The following is a 17,953-nucleotide window of genomic DNA, read 5'->3' on the forward strand; positions in this document are numbered from 1 at the left end:
CACTTTCTCTGTTGTTATTTGCTTACATTTTGTTTTCTTTCTCAGTTTTTCTTTTTCTTCCTTCTTGATCTGTTTTTTTTCCCTTGGGCAGCAAGATAATTATATAAATATGTATACATATATTGGATTTTACATGTATTTCAACATATTTAACATGTATTGGACTACCTGCCAGCTAGGGGAGGGAGTGAAGGGAAGGAGGAGAAAATTTGGAACAAAAGGTTTTGCAAGGGTCAGTGTTGGAAAAATCACCCATGCATATGCTTTGTAAATAAAAATAAATATATAAATAAATAAAAACAAAGCATGTTTTCATATTTTCTGTTACAATTTTTGATGGCCCAAAGTTTAATAAAACACATCTCCCAACATTTTGAAACATCTTCTGCCAAATGTCTGCCAATTGTGCATGTATGAAAATCTACATACAACTGAGGACCAATAGAGAAAAGATGAGACAAAATTATTTCTGTGTCACAGCTTATTTCTTATTTCTTCAATCCTCACTTCTCTTTCCTGCTCCTTGTTCTGTACATAATGCAAAATTGTCCTGGTTTTGAATGCTATCATCATATTTAATATTCAATAATTTACAGTGTGGTACATAGAGAACAGGTATCAGAGTTAGAAAGAGATGGGCTCAGATTCCACCACCTGCATAGAGAGAAGATAAGGAAGAAATAAGCATTTATATTAGCACCTATTTTACACCAAGAACTGTCCTAAATCCTTTACAAATATTATCTTATTTGGTCTTTACAATACCTGGGAGGTAGGTACTATTATGATTCCCACTACACAGAAGAGAATAATGAGGCAACCTGACCAGGGTCATATAATTAATATGAGACTGGATTTGAATTCAGATCTTCCTGACTCGAGGCTCAGCTTTTTATCCGTTATGCTACTTAGTAGCCTTTATATATACTGACTCTTTGAACATGGATAATTTTCTTAGTCAAGCAGTCCTTTATAAATTCTCTAAGATTATAAGTGTCAAAGCAAAGGTTGATCTGCACTGATAGAAGTTTTTCACTGTATGAAATCAGAAATCAGGAATTGAAGTGCTTTCATGTATTCAACAATAGACAGCAATGTTGACTGAAAATTCATTGGTGATGCATTCAGTCTATTTCATATTCTATACACTGTTAAGAATTATTAGGAACCAGAAATTAAATTAACATTATCAAAATTCTTTTAAATCAGAATTGAAGATGGAAAGGGTAATGGCTTCTATTTGAGATGCCTCTAAATGGAAATTTCATTTTCAGGACACTATTTCTGAAATGGTAATGGCTGTGAAAATTTTCACAGATGTAAAAAAACTAATGTTTTGAAAAAAAAATACCCAAAAGTGTAAAAGATCTGTTAAATAAAACAAATACAACTCTATTCTCAATGGTGAATATTCTACATCATGTTTCTGGCACAGAGAATGAAAGAAAATGTCAGAACTGATGGTCAAGACTTTTTTGGAGTACAGATATTTTTAGACCAGAAAGCTGTGTAGGGCCATTCATGACTTCTTAAATTCTATTTCCTTTGCTAGTCCCAGAATCACAAACCCTCTATTCTTTTTGGTTAACATTGTGATAGTGAGAGAAGTGGCTAAGAACATACTCAAACATGCCTATCTAATTAAAAAGTTAACCAGAACTCACTGACATCACAAATTATATACCTCTGCAAAATATTCAAGATATCTTGTGTCAAAAGAGTAATAAGACTTTTGTTCCATTTTATTTCTATATTTATCAATATTATAAATAATTCATTAAAATTAAATGATTTTTGGAGTTCTCATAGCATTAATCATGCTCTGTCCTATATTCTGCATATGCTTTATTTACATAGCTATATACATAATTTATATAACTCCTCAATTTATAGATCATCATCTCTCTAATACCAGCTGTGTGGACACGGACAATTACACTTCTCCTCCATGAGACTCAGGTAACTCTCTAAAGTTTATTTATTAGAATTATACATGAGTTTTGATTTAGATTAGAAAAAAGAATTACCACACTGATATTTATGAGTCCTTAACTAGCCTATTATAAATAAGTTTCTTAAAGACAAGAACTATGTCTCTTATTGCTCTTTGTCCATCCTTGCCATGGATGGCATGAGAAACATCTACCAAGTAAATAAAAAATAATCTAATTAACTAAATAAAATTACAAAGTGGAAATTAAATTAAATGTCAGAGCAAAATGAGCAAATAAATTAGTTATAATGAGAGTGTTGCACCAAGAGGCTTCAATACTTATATATAAAACAAGGTGCTATGAATGCAGGCCCGAACTTTTTTGTCTTAACTGAGGAAACAAATGAAATACTGTCTCTGAAAGACACTGAGAACTTGTTTTCTAAGTGATTATTAATTTGATCAAATTTAAACATGTCTTAGAAATGAATTATCTAAAATGGATTGTTATTATTACTCCTACATTTATAATAAAATGGACAAATAAGGTTCTAGGCCAATTTAATACAAATGTATTCAAGGTATTAACTAGGTTCTATAAGAGATATAAGTGAGCAATCTATCTTCTGAGATATCAAGGAACTTATAGCCTAGTAGGGTATTTAAACAAGACATCTGTATAAATAACTATTAGGATGTGATAATATTCATAGGTGGGAGCAATGTTCACAAAGTATACAGGAGAATGGGAGGTAATAACTTATTTCATTTGGGGAAACCTTAGAGGTAGTAATATTTTAAGGGGACTTTGAATCATCAATAGGACTTTATAATGTATTAGGACCCACTTTTGGCCTTCTGCCAAGTGCCTATTGATCCAATTGAGAAATGTAAGACAACCCAAAATACAGAGAGCTCTGAACAAAGAACTTTGAGTAAATAGCTGGTGGTTTATTGCCTGTACAGTATTCTTTAATAGCTCAGGAGAATTAAGAATTATATTAGAAAATCAGTTCATGAACAAATCATGATATCTTTGTTCTTTGTTTTGTTATGAGGTAATGGTCCCTCATATAAAGGGATAAGATCCTGGGTTCTGGAAATATTTTCAGAGTCCAGTCAAACTCACAAAGGATAGGTTACTACCTTATGAGAACAAGCCCAAAGTTAGCCAAGGGAAAAAATTAGATTGTCTCCCCTTTTTGACAGTTCTCAATAAATCATAATATTCAAAGATCTCAAAGCACAGACCTTAAAGCAGAAAATAAAGTGAATTCTGCCCTAGATTCCCTGAAAAGAAAAACTGACTAGCACAAGTAAGAGAGATAATGGATTCTGCATATATCTTTGCATTTGTTATCTTCCTTCCCTGGTAATTATCCTGTGGACAGACCTAGAGATTGGCAGCCCACTCTCTCCCTGCCACCCCATTTTTGGCCCTCTGACGTTTCAGTCAACTATAGAAAATAAATCTTGTCTGGATCCCTAAGTTTTGTGCATGGATTCTCTTTTCCTTCCCTATTAGAAACGTGATTTACCACAAAATCACTCACTGGGAGAGAGATTTGCCATCAAATGTAGTAATAAAATAAGTAGGAGATCTTGATAAGATCTTTTCATATAAAAAAAAAAATCCTAGGAATCAAAAGAAAGCACCTTCATTCAGATGGAGATGCAGTGAAATGGCAAAATTAATTGGTAGAGAATGTCCCAGGCATGAGGTATACACAAAGGTAGCAGAAAGTAATATAAAAATGGAAGAATAGCAAGTAGTAGAGTTTGGCTCTAATTTAGATAGCACCAAAGTAATGGAGCATTCATCAATGTGCCAAGTACTATAATATTTGCCAAGCAAATATTATTTATGCCCCAATGATTCTGTGATAGTATCCCTCCTGTGATGCCAATTGTTTTCCTAAAATCTGCTGCAACTTTATTAGCTCAATTGGAAGTACTGAATATTAAACAATTATATATGAAACCTTTAGATAAATATAAAATAATCTATTTCTCATTTGAACACATTTTGTCCTGTGCATTTTTTTTTTCAAATTTTGCTGTGATAATTAAACATGTTAAGATGTATTACTTTTTGGTTTCTTTTTTCCAATCTCACTATAACAGTCAACTTTTATTTGCCTTTTGATATTCTTCATATTTGTCATTTCTGAGATTGAAATATTATTTCAGTACCTCCATAAGACAGACTTTTTCAGTTGTCCCCAAGTTGGATTGGTTAGTTGGTTTAAGTATCTTAGTATTATCGATAACCTTATATAATATTTGTATTAATAATAATATAAGTAATACTATAAACATTTTCATATAGATTAGGTTTTTTTTTTCTCTAGCCCCAGAAGAGTGGGATGACTCAATCAAAGAATATGAAGAATACTGAGATGGTTCTTGTATATTGCCATACTGCTTTTCAAATACATCTTTTGCATATTTTCAAAAATAATAGCTAGGGCCTGACTATATATTCCAATGATATAGAGACCTCCTGAAAAAGGAAATACCCTCTTTCAAAGCAGATGGAAACCTTCTTTGTAACTCAAAGATTTAGAAAGAGAGAAATCCAGAGCCAAATAAGGTTTAATTATTTTTCCAGGGTCACACAGCCTATACATATTAGATTTGGGACTTGAATACAGGTCTTCTTGGCTCTGAAGTCAGCTTTGTAGCCACTATTCCATTTCTCATTTCTTTTTGAAAAGCCCTAAAATTAATTACTTTAAACAATTCAAATTTTTTAAAATCAATTCAAGGTAATATATCAAAACAGAAGTCATCTGTGGAACCATCAGTGGAATTTTAAAGTACACATTGAACATACATGGATAACCATTTATTTAAATGTTTCAGTGACTTGTTTTTAGATTGGTAGGCATTCCCTCCATCCAAGTATTATATTCCAGGCACTATGCTAAGTACTGGAGAAAACAAGGCAAAAAAGCATAGACCATGCCCTGCAAGGAATTCATATTCTAATGAGAGATAAGTTCAAATTATCATTTATGAATTAAGGAAAAAATCTTTGGTTACAAATAATTCATCATTTTATAGCCAATCTATAAGCCTTTCTGAATTAGGTTAAACTGAGCCATGGAGAATGGATATACCATTATTAGGCTTGGTCTTGACACCTTTCCTAATTAGTAGGACCAGTATTAGCTTAATATGCTTTGCCCTCTGAGAATCTAAGCTTCAATTTCAATAGCAAATGTCATCTACATACTAACATAAGCCTATTTAAAGCATTATTATGGTTTAAAGTTGATCCTTTATTCTTGAGGCTACCTAAATATGATGGATCCTTATAGATTATTGGTCTGGTTGAGAAACAACAGAGTTAGCTTGAAAAAGTAGGGATAGCTGAAGTATGTCAGCATTCTTTCAATATTGTCCTATAGTGATTCAGAATCAAAAAAACCTCAGATTCATTTTTTATTCCACAATGTAGTATAATTGGAAGCAAATACATGGCAAAGTGGAGAGACTGCTAAAACCTGGAGTCCAAATTTGAGGAGGGATTAAAATTTGGCCTCAAATACCTCTTTGATTCAGGACAAGTGAGTTAACCTGAATTTCCATCTTTAAATGAGGATAATAATAACAATCACTTCAGAAGGAAGGACAGATAAACTGTATAAAGAGCTAATCTGAAAACACTGTATCTCTTGTACTCCTTTCTCCTTTATACTCAAACTGCCAAAACACCAACTCTCTTACCTCTCTTCAGTATTAGTATAACAACCTAACAGTTAAGCTTGACTCCAAACTCTGCCTTAAGAGTAAGTAGGTGGAGCCATAGTGCATAGACATAGACTAGTTATATGTCTCCTGGGCAAGTCACTTCACATGTCTCATCTTCCCCAATTGTTGGATGGCTTCTTATCTGATAATTTTACCAACCAATTTTGATACCCAAAAGTGACCAATAACAGGGCCTACCTTGCTCAGAAACACACGCATTCACCACAAGTACGTACAAGTATATATACACAGACACACAAAATTTCTTAAAAAAACAACCAACCCTATATAATTAATAGGAACACTGTTGGCAAATACACTTTGTAGTATACAAGTTTGAATTCTCATCATTATCAGGAGAAAGCTTGTGTACCCAGTTGTTTAATTGAAAAATGATTTTCAATTTGGCCCATACCTTGCTATGTGGCATAGTGGATAAAATACTGGTCCTGAAATCAGGAAGACTTGAGTTCAAATCCAGTCTCAGATACTTCTTGGCTATGTAACCCTGGGCAAGTCACTTAATCTCAGTTTTCCTAAATTTATTCAACTGCAAAATGAGAGTGATAATGGTACTTAACCTTGCAGGATTGTTGTGAGGACCAAATGAGATAATATTTGTAAGGGAAAAAAGTGCTTAGCACAATGCGTTATATATAGTAGGTACTGTAAAAATGCTTATCCCCTTCCTCATACTCTCCACCATGTCTCTAATCTTAATATAAGTAATGATATTCTCTATATAAGCTAGAAATATAGAAATGCAAAGCAGAGAAGATGAGCAGAGAAGACTTCATTAAGAGCAGTTTTAATGTAAATGGAACCATATTTCTCTCTGGGAGACTACCAGATCGATGAGGTATAGAGTAGTATAGATTCCTGGTAGTCTAGAAGTTAGTGGTTATAAGAGAGTTATTAAGAATCCCCTTTAAATTGGCCACAGGTTCTAGGAGTGAAAGAATTCACTCATTCCCGAATATTAGTTGCAAAATGAAAGTTTATTGTTAGACAGAAATCAGTTTACCCAGAGACTGACTTCTATAGTGAGATTTATGGGAAATGGAGTTTTGCACTGAGAATGCAGTTCTCAGTGGACAGAAAGTCCTGGCAGCTGAGTAAGCTACCAAGGTCCATCTACAAAAGACCTAAGTTGATGGAAGCTATTTTATTGAGTATCTCAAGCAGATCAGAACCAGTGGGGGCTGGGAGCGCCTAAGTTGGCTCAGATCCAGTGGGCACTGGGACAAGCCCGGATCTCCTATTAGAATTCAAAGGGATGCTTTTTGACCAGGATTTGTGAATCAAAGGCTATGCAAGACAACTTGTCTTGGGGAGGATATGCCTCAGCCAGGAGGGTCTGGGAATCTGAAAGGACTCACAGATCAATAGGAAATACAGTTTCTTAAAGGGACCCCACCTCACTTCAAAACTATGCTTAACATTGGATCAAGTAGCATTCTAAACAGATCATCTTGAATCTATTTCTTTTTAAATAATGTGCTGCAACTGATATCTTCCTTCTAATATCTTCTGGGAACTAGTTGTGTAAGTCATGTAGTTATATTAGAGAAACGGTTTGTTTAACTTGGACACTTCTGCCCTTCCCACTTCCTTCCCTCTCCAATCTACCCTCCCACTCAAAAAAAAAGAGATTCCAAATCCATCATCTAGTGATGACTCCTTCAACCTACATATATGTAATCTGCTTCCCATTATTGCTATTGTGATATGTATTGTGATGTGAATAGCTAAAATCATTCATACATTCAAATTATTTATCAACCAGCATTTACTATAATTACTTTGTGGTAGGTATCAATATAAGAGCTAAAGATTAGTTTGTGAAATAGGAGAAATCTTGCCAGTAAAGATTTTGAAAAAAAAAATTATACATTATTTCTGGAATGCCAGCTAATGTGTTGTATAGATTGTATATTTTCAAGAAATTTAGTGAAAAAATTTCCCAGGAAGAAAAAAAAATAATAATGTAAGATAAGTCACTGTAAATCAGTATCATTTGGCCAAACAGTTATAATACAAGATGTGAAAATCAATTTTTCCTATTATGTTTTTTATCTGAAAAAAAAAATTAAAATGGGATTTTTTTAAAAAAGACAATTCTTAAATGAGTAGTTTCAGCTTTTCCTCTTTTAAAAACACTGCAGTGCATTTGCCCAAAGGTATTAAAGCTTCATCTTGGGAAACAAAACTGTATTATTATCTCCAATCTAAATTCAGCCTGTATCTTGCAGTTAATTAATAAATCATAGCCTAATCTTCCTAAAATTATATGTCAACCAGTTTCAGTTCATCTTTCTCAATGTATATCAACAGAGATTCAGTATCAGGATGTAAGAGAAAAATCCCTTTCCTTTTTCTCACATCTCTCAAAAGAACTAAGTGTTCTAAAACTCTGCATGCATCATTCCTGGCTGAGGGTATTTAAAGAAATTTGTTCAAAATTTTCTCTTAGTTTGATTTACAATCTTACTATCCTGGTGGGCTATTAAATATTTTAAGGCTATCCTACTTTTTTATAATGCATTGTTTAAAAAATAAATTAAATAGTTATTGTTCTTAAAGTCCAAGTTTCAAGGTTTAAAAAAAAAAAAAAAGAGGTCAATGAACAAATGAACACAAACTACAATAACATTTCAGCTTTTGGCCAAGAGGCCCTCTTTTGAAGGACTTTTTCCCTTCCACTGTGCTGCAAACACAGTTACATTACTTAAAAGGGAAAAAAAACCCTAACTCATTCTTCGATGCCCTCCTTTACTCTTTTACAATCTGTCTCTAGAATGTCAACTACTTGCCCTGAACTAAATGAATTCAAATGTTAATTATTGGTTTTTGCCCAAGTGACAACAGGTTTATTCAAAAAATCAAAACAAAGAGAAAATAAATACTGAGTCCTGAGAGGACCACCTCATCACCCAATGAAATGATAAAACCTGCTTTAAAATTAAGCTATTATGTTTGACAATACGAAGAAAAGAATTTTATTTTCATGATTTAGTAACAAATACAATTGAATGCATATGAGTAAAACCAGCTTTCAAAAAGTCAGCCTTTCTTTTCACCCTTGCCCCTCCCCCACCCCATCTCTGTAATTCTTGGCATAGAATCCTCACTAAGGAGCCTGCTGTGATAAAGCTATGCCACTTTACCAACTGTAGGTGTTGTGCAGCATGAACACAAGAAAAAGAAAAAAAAGGACTAGAGCTTAAAAGACACATTAAGAAATTAAGTATTAAAACACTTACATACATATTTGCAAAAACATAATTTCCTCACACTTGGGTGGCTAAGTGTTGCTATTTTGTGTGGAATTTTACTTCTGCCTCAATTGCTTTGACATGGACTCTGTGAGTATAATTATTAAACTTTTTATTAAAGAAAAAAAAAAAAGAAAAAGCTCAAATCCCAAAGAGTGTCAAAGATTATAAATGAAAAAGGAAAAATAAATAAACAATTCTGAGTCCCAGGCTCTGTGATTCAGGGAGCACTCACCGTTGTGGTAGTGGTAACTTCCTCAGTTACAACCTTCAGCGTATCGACCACAGAGATATATCCCAGACGTTTAGCAATGGCTAGGGCAGTATTGCCATTCTGAAGAGAAAAGGAGAAACAGAGAGAGAAAGAAGTAAGAGGGAGGACTATATGTGAGCCAATGAGATCACTCACAGCTCTGCCTGAGCCAGCATTTCCATCCAAAACTAGGCACAGCTTAGGAAAATCACTGGTTTTTACCATTATATCTGAATGTGTCTTTGTAACTTCTTTAGACTATAGTTCCAGTCACCATGGGAACATAACATACTTACATCTGCCTGCTATTTCTAATAAAAAAGTATTCTAATGCTTTAACCCTGAAGTTATCAAGTATCTCTTACAAATAATGTGTCATAACTACAAGTATGCCTAGTAAATTTAAGAGAGAGAAACTTAGCACGTGGGAAGTTAACTTTTTCATTAGCTATTACAACATTTGTTGTAGATCTGATATTGCCTTGGGGAATACAGTGAAATCCTTAGATACAGCCCTCTAAGAGCTCACCAGGCAAAAACTAAAAACAAAAGAATTCAGCCTGAACCACAAGAGATTCTAGCTAAATGGCATAGGTTAATTTACATTTTAAATGGTTCCTTGGACAATGGGACTTTGCTTAAGATTTGAGAGATCTTAAGCTGCTCTAGTTGCTAGAAAGACTAGAGGAAATATGTTCCCACACCTGATAGCCAGCTGTAAGCAAAACACATTCAATATGACCCAAGTAAAAGACTGGCTCTCCAGAGAAGAAATAATGGAGTCAATCAAACTGTTCTCCATCAGGCAAAAATCTCCCACTTAACTCTAAGTATGATTTCAGTAAAGGTTTTCTTTGGCAGTTCAACTTTGTTGGGAATTTGGTTTGCTTTACAAGGATGAATTGAGGTCAGCTATGACATGAACTAACCCTGATCAGCTAGGGAAGATTAATAGTAGCTACGCTTGGTAGGAATGCCTAAATTTTGTGTCATGAATCCCCCTAACTTTAACTACCTTTAACAAGCTGCTTAAGCCCACAAACCCTCTTTCAAAAGGAAAAAAATAATGTTTAATTCATAGGAATACAAAGGAAACCATATTAGAATAGAGTTATCAAACAAACAAAAAACAAATCAAACAAAAAACAGTTCACATAGATTAAGAATTCCTGATCTTGACACATTTTTTTTTCTTACAGTGGTAATGGCATTTGGCTTGGCTCCATGCTGGAGAAGTACATTGATGATGTGAGTATGGCCTTGTTGAGCAGCTTGATGCAGAGGGGTGTAGCCATTCTGGCAGTCATAGTCACCAGTTAGGAGAGAGGGAGGGGGAAAAGAGTATTAGCATTCAGAACTTAATCAACACCTGGTTGACTGATAACAATATTCTTCACAGCACTAGTTAAATTAAGGGGTGATTTTTTTTTTCCTATTTGGGCTGAATTCATATGCTTAACTATTTGCTTTAAATAGGGTTTTTTACTATGACAATTTCAAGAAATGTTTGGGGTTAAGGAGCAGCTCGACATGGTGCAAGCCATGTTAGAATTGCGGTCAAGCAAACTAGGTGTGAATATTTCCTCTTAACACATATTAGTTGTGTGACTGGAAAAGACATATATCTCAGAGTCTGAAGATAACTCTTTAAAATTAGAAGTTGATTAAAAAATATGAAACATTATGAGAATCAAATATAGGTACATTGGAGGAAAAAAAAAAAACTATGCTCTCTACATCATAGTTCATAAAAGAAAATTTATGTAAATCTACTTTGGAAACCTTAAAATACTCTAGAAATACTTGTGACTATTGTCAATTCTGTCTTATATTTTAACTTTCTGTCCAGACAACGTATCACTGCTTCATTGAGCATGTCTATAAGATGATTCCTAGTGTGACATAGCCCACTAAAAATGAAAAAGGAATCTAGGTTTCTGGAATGTATTTTTGTAAAGGGAAAGGGGGCTTGAAGCAACACAAAATCTGACAAAACATTCTCCCATTTGAATCTATTTCAAGTAGTTATTCTACCCCACAGTTTAACATACCCTCTTTAGAGCTTTAAAGAACCTCCTAGTTAATGAAACTTATTGGCATGAAAGTCAACAAATTGCAAATATTACTTAGAAACCCATATTAAAAATGCATAGACCAAAAATGAAAATTAAAAAAAAAAAATCAAACCTCTTCAAACTGTCCAGAAGTGGTTAAGAGGTAAGTGCTATATAAATGAAAATACTATATCCTACTATAGTATATAAATGAAAATACTATATCTTACTATAGTAGGGGATAGGGGGGAAAAAGGACCTCTCCAAGAATTTTACCTTGGTTTTTGCATTGACATTTGCTCCTTGCTTCAGAAGAAAGTTGACCATTTTTACATTTCCATAATGGCAAGCCACAATCAAAGGAGTATAACCAAGCTGTAATGAATAAAGAAAAAAAATACAGTATAAGTACTCTGAATATTTTTTATAAGACTTCAAATTCAAAATATTTCCAGAGCAGGTAGCAGAAATAAAAGAGAAAGGCTATCCTCAGCTATTTCACAGCTTCAATATATGTGTTCTTTATTTCTCCAACCTGAAAATGGGATCCTGTAATACATTCCATTATCATCTTTTGATTTACCTTAGTCTGAGCATCCTTGTTGGCCCCATGCTTAGTAAGGATTTCAGCAACATTCACTTTATCCTCTTGAGCTGCAAGATGCAAGGATGTCAGCCCACTCTAGAGAACAAAAGAAAATTTGAATTAAGCACGTGAGGAGATTTGGTTTCTCAAATTTAATGAATTCGGAAAGAAAAAAAACTTTTAAATATAAAAAAAATTTGTTTACATATAAGAGAATCTCATAAGCAACATCCCTCTCCTCTCAAGTTGAATTTCCTGATTAGCAAAAAGCAACACTTTTAACAAACATTATGTATTTTCTGCAGGTACCACTTATGTTATCATTGTAAAGCTTTAAAATAGCTCCATTAATGAAGCTATTAAATACTTCTCATCTCAAATCCATCTGGTTCTCACTTTATTCACATAAATAATTTAAAAAGAAAACCTGGCTTACATTTTAATAACTATGGGAATAATTAATAAAATAGCTATATCAGCATCAATGATCAAACACAATGTCAAGAAATTAATTTAAAACAATATGCACACATGCTATAATTGGAAGTTGTAACTAACAAGATTATCAAAGTCAGTGATGTCATACCTAAATAGAAATGGGAAGCATTAATCTGTATATAAGGATATCCCTGGGGCATATACTGATGTAGTTTTAAAATGTGTTATCTAACTTTGTATTTTATTTATTTTGTTAAATATTTCTCAATTACATTTTAATCTGGCTCGGTCTGCACTGAGTAATTTAATATATGTTGTGGTCTGGGCAGCATGTTTAATATCTGTGATCTAAGTAACAGAAAGGATTATCTGTCAGTGAAAGTAAGTTAACAAACATTATTAACTAGGCTGTATGTACCAGGTATGGTTCTAAATCCTTTACAAGTATCTATTTGATCTCATAACAATGTGGGAGGTAGATGCAATTATTATTTCCATTTTACAATTAAGGAAATTGAGGAAGGTAGACTTAAATGATTTGTTCAAAGTCACATGATCAGTAAGTGCCATAAGGTCACATTTGAAAGCAGGCCTTCCCAATTCCAGACCAAGTACCCTATCCACTGTGAAAACTAGTTGCCTATACTATCAATCATGGGTCCTTGAAATGATGATGAGTTAACTAATCATTAACTATCTAAGAAAATGAACATTTTAATAGCAAGTTGTGCTTTTGTAGCTTGCTCTATTTTCATAAAAAATTGTTTAACCTTTTTATCTTTGAAAACACTGCCAGTCTAAGGATGATTTGTAATTTACTACATCAATTGGGCTTCTGTTGGTGAAATAAATTCAAGATACTCCTAGTAGAAGCAAAAAAGAAATTATAAAAATCTCCCTGCCTCAATTACAACTGATTGAGCAGAACTAGAAAAGTCCAGAACTGTTTACTTAACAGATTTGTTAAGAGTATGATTTAATAAAGAATGGATACAAAGGGAGTCTTGAAAGATAGTGCTTGCTATGGACAGTTTCTCATTTGTAAAGTTTGATATTTTATTTGGTTCATATTTAAAATATATTTTGGGAAAGCTCATATTCTGTCAAATATCTTCACTGGGTTATTTATACAAAGTATTTTACCATTATTTTATTGTGATACAAAAGAACATAAAACAATCTTCAACTTGTCTTAATTATATAAATATCCAGACATTATCAAATATTTTCCTCATTAAATTTTTAATTAGTTTTAATTTAACTACATATATATTAGAACCTAGGTTGGAGTACACAATGTCTAACACCAGAATTACTCCTAAAAAAAATATCATTCCTATGTGATTCAGAATCCATTTTTTTAACTGCTAAGTTCCATGACAGATATCTCAAAAATCCTAAAGAAAACACATCTTAACAGACAGATCATGCATGTAAACAACAACAAAAAAAATATAGAGCAGATTAGAAGTAGGCAATTAAAATCATAGTTGTTTTTTCCACTTAAAAATACTATTATCAGAAAACATATCATGAAATGCCTATAATTCTATTCCAGCATATTTTCCTCAAATGGAAAAATTCCTTCAATACCTATTTTCAAGGGCCTACTATATGCAAAACACTGAGCTATGCACCATGAAACAAAAGAAGAATAAAACACATTTGCTACCACTGAATGATTTATAACCTAGTAGAAGTAATACAAGTACAAATATAAATATAATGCAATAACAAATATTTATTGTCTAAAATATAACAAAATATTATGCTATTTACCAGAGAGTTTTAAAATGAAGCTAAAATACTCTCTTTATCCTCAATGGGTCTACAATGTAGTAGAAAGATAAAACACTAATACAATTTTTGGTAGTATTTTACATTTACATTGTTTCCCCAAAATTATTATTTTTAATTTATTATTATTATTATTAAGAATAGAGGATAGAGGGACAAAGGACAAGACTAGTCCTGGAATCAGGGAGAGTCCTCTTCTGGAGTTGAAATCTGGCCTCAAACACTACTGTGTGATTCTGAGCAAATCATTTAACTGTGTTTGCCTCAGTTTCCTCATCTGTTAAATGAGCTGGAGAAGGAAGTGCTAAACAACTGCAGTATTTCTGCAAAGAAAACCCCAAATAAAATCATGAAAAGTTGGACATGACTGAAAATGATGGAACAATATTTCTCACATAAGTTAGTCAACTGAGGTAAATTAATAATAATGATAGTAAGAAAAAACAAAAGAACCCAAACACTTCTACCCAGAAAAAAATCGATCTCTACAAAATGAAAAGATATAGCAGACAATGGAAAAACTAACTTTAGATATAAGCTCATTTGTATAATATTATAAAAGATGGTGGTGGAAGTTATAAGCAAAACGAAGCAGTGAAGAATGGAAAAAAGAAAACTCTTCAAAAAATTTAGTATGAGACTCAACTAAGCCAAAAAGAATCAACATTGAATGGAATCAGAAATCGAACAATGTATATGCATATATATGAATTTGCATATATACATGTATGCATATATTTTATATATAAGTAAAACAATATATAATTACATAATTATATTTATATATTGTGTGTACATGCATTGTATATATGTGTATGCCATACATAAATAGAATATATAAATACAATTGTGACTGTATTTATGTAATAGGTATGCATATGTTATTTTGGTACATAGTTTATAATACATATTTTTTTTTAATCTATATTTTTACTAGCAGTCTCTCTTTCTCTTTTTTTTAACAATGGCAAAAACAAATTACCTTAGTTGACATGTGGATGTTAGATCCTTTATCTAGGAGCAAGGTTACCATGTCAGTATGGCCTTCCTGAGAGGCCAGGTGAAGTGGAGTGACCCCTTGCTTTGTCACAATGCTGGTTTCTGCTCCATAATTCAATAATGTGATAGCTATCTGCATCTGATTCTTCTTAGCAGCAATATGCAATGGAGTGTAGCCATTCTAGAGGAAAAAAGCAAGAAGTCTTTCTGTATAATCTGGTCATTTCAGTTCAAGATGGATGGGACTTCAGAGGTTTTTAATCCAGTCCCTTCATTTTATAAATGAAGACACAGAAGGCAAGAAAGGTGTTGAGTTACAGAATGTGATTTTAAGCTTGAATTTTTAAATTCTAAATTTTTCTAATATATCACATGTTCTCCATTCATATAATCAGAAGAGGAAGAGAACTTATAAATCATTGAATCCAATCAATCATCTTTAGGAGAAGTTTTTTCTACCATCTTCCTAAGAAATAACCAACCAAGCTTCTCATTAACTACTTTATATAATGGGGATATCACTACTTACTGAGAAATCCATTTAATTTTTTGACAGCTGTTAGAGCCATTTTCTTCCCTTATTGAGTTAGAATCCACCTCCTTATAACTTCTACTCATTAGTACCAGTATTTGAAAGCAAAACAAATAAGTCAATTCTTTGGTCTACATCAACAATCCATTGATCATAAGTATTTTTTGTTTTAATTTCTTTTACAGGTTAAATAATCATTAATTTCCCCAAAAGTTCCTGAAAGGCCCCTCAACATTCCGATTTCCAACCTCTTACAACATAGTGAACAGAACTAAACCCAATATTCTACATATGCTCTGATTAATGCACAAAACACTAGGATTATGAGTAATTATCAACTATACAACATGCTGGAGGAGGCAGAGCCAAGATGGAGGAGAGGACACACGCTTCTTTCTGAATTTCTCCTTGGACTCTCAACTAATTATCAAAATCAGCCTGTGAATTTGTTCTAGAACAGAATTCACAAATGTTGGGAGGGCAGCAAATTAACAACAGAAGATAATTTTGAAGATCATCAGAAAAGGTCTGTTCTGGTTGGGCACAGGGAGGTGGCCAGGCACAGGATGCCAGCACACACTGAGCAGACCCAGGGTGGGGAGCGGTCTCTGCCAGGCAGTGCAGACTCCTGTGCAGTAGAGAATCTATGGGGAGGACTCTACCACAGTGTTGGCTACTCTACCCTGGTTGCAAAGCCAAATAGATCAACAGAGAACTTATAAAATATCCAACACAAAGAAGATAAAGAGTGAACCCCAAAGCACCAATCTCATGGAACTTGGCCACACCCTCCTAACACCAGGAGTGACTCAGCACGATCCCAGCACAGCCACTGCCACTTTACTACCACTTTGCTGGTGCCTATAGAGGAAGCTTGAAAAACTTCCCTTGCCTGAAAAGCAGATTCTAATTTAAAAAAAAAAAAAAAAAAGAGTAAAAAGGCAAAGTGAACTCTAACTATAGATAACTTCTATGGTGATAAAAAAGAACAGATTACAAACCCTAAGGAGACTAAAAGCAAATTGTGTTCAGATGAAGCCCCAAAGGGTGATGTAATCTGGTGCCCACCTTACAAGGCTCTCCTAGAAGAAATTAAAAAGGATCTCAAAAGAAATCTAGAAGAAAAATGGAGAAAGGAAAGGAAAACTCTGCAAGAGAGATTGGAAAAGGCATGTAATTCATAAGATAGATTTGATAAAGTGGAAAAAGAAAACAACTCCCTGAAAAACAGAATTTGTGAAATGGAAAAAGTAAAGAACTCCCAGGAAAACAGATTTTATGAATTGGAAAAGGTAAAATACTTCCAGGAAAACAGAATTTGTGAAGTGGAAAAAGAAAATAATGCCTTAAAAATAGAATTTGTGAAACGAGGGAAAAATTTTTCGTAGAACAAAACAACTCATTTAAAAACTCAATTGGACAAATATAAAAGGAAGTAAAAAAAAGTAACTGAAGAAAATAATTCACTAAAAATCAGAATTGACCAAAGTGAAATGAGTGACTTGATAAGACATCAAGAATCAGTCAAGCAAAATCAAAAAAAATGAAAAAATAGAAAAAAATGTAAAATACCTACTTGAGAAAACAACTGACCTGGAAAATAGATCCAGGAGTGATAATCTAAGGATTGTTGGACTCCCTGAAAACCATGATGAAAAAAAGAGCCTAGACACTATTTTTCAGGAAACTATCAAAGAGAACTGCGTTGATGTCATAGAATCAGAAGGTAAAATAGCCACTGAAAGAATTCACCAAATACCTCTTGAAAGAGACCCCAAAATTAAAACTCCAAGAAATATTGTGGTTAAATTTCAGAACTATCACATCAAGGAAAAAATATTACAAGCAGCTAGAAAAAAAACAATTCAAATACCAAGGAACCACAATATGGATTACTCAGCATCTAGCAGCTTCCACATTAAAGGATCAAAGGACCTGGAATCTGATATTCTGAAAAGCAAAAAAAACTTAGAATGCAACCAAAAATAAATTACCCCACTAAACTAAGCATTTTCTTCCAGGGAAGAAGATGGGTATTCACTAAAACAGGTGAATTCCATGTATTTGTGATGAAAATACCAGAGCTAAACAAAAAAATTTGACCTCCAAATATATGACTCAAGAGAAGGATAAAAAAGTAAAAAGAACTCTTGAGAACTATATTTCTGTTATGGGTTATATGTTATATAACATATAACATATAAAATATATTATATAGAGAGTGCATGTATAAATTGATTGCGGGAAATACAGAATTAGTAGTTTTAACCATAAATGTGAATGGGGTGAACTCTCCCATAAAGCAGAAGTGAATAACAGACTGGATTAAA

At 33.1% G+C, this 17,953-nt stretch overlaps 1 protein-coding gene across 1 annotated transcript in view; it reads right to left on the reverse strand.

Annotated features, from left to right (window-relative positions):
* Positions 1–17,953, reverse strand: part of ANK2 (ankyrin 2) — a 381,624-nt gene that overhangs the window by 99,628 nt on the left and 264,043 nt on the right. The window contains exons 18-22 of the mRNA XM_051967124.1: positions 15,075–15,272; positions 11,855–11,953; positions 11,548–11,646; positions 10,415–10,513; positions 9,200–9,298 (exon numbers count right to left, since the gene is read on the reverse strand). Coding sequence (XP_051823084.1) covers positions 9,200–9,298; positions 10,415–10,513; positions 11,548–11,646; positions 11,855–11,953; positions 15,075–15,272 — 594 coding nt within the window. The remainder of the gene's footprint in view (positions 1–9,199; positions 9,299–10,414; positions 10,514–11,547; positions 11,647–11,854; positions 11,954–15,074; positions 15,273–17,953) is intronic.

The sequence above is a fragment of the Antechinus flavipes genome, chromosome 6 (assembly GCF_016432865.1).
Source record: "Antechinus flavipes isolate AdamAnt ecotype Samford, QLD, Australia chromosome 6, AdamAnt_v2, whole genome shotgun sequence".
Lineage (NCBI taxonomy): Eukaryota > Metazoa > Chordata > Mammalia > Dasyuromorphia > Dasyuridae > Antechinus > Antechinus flavipes.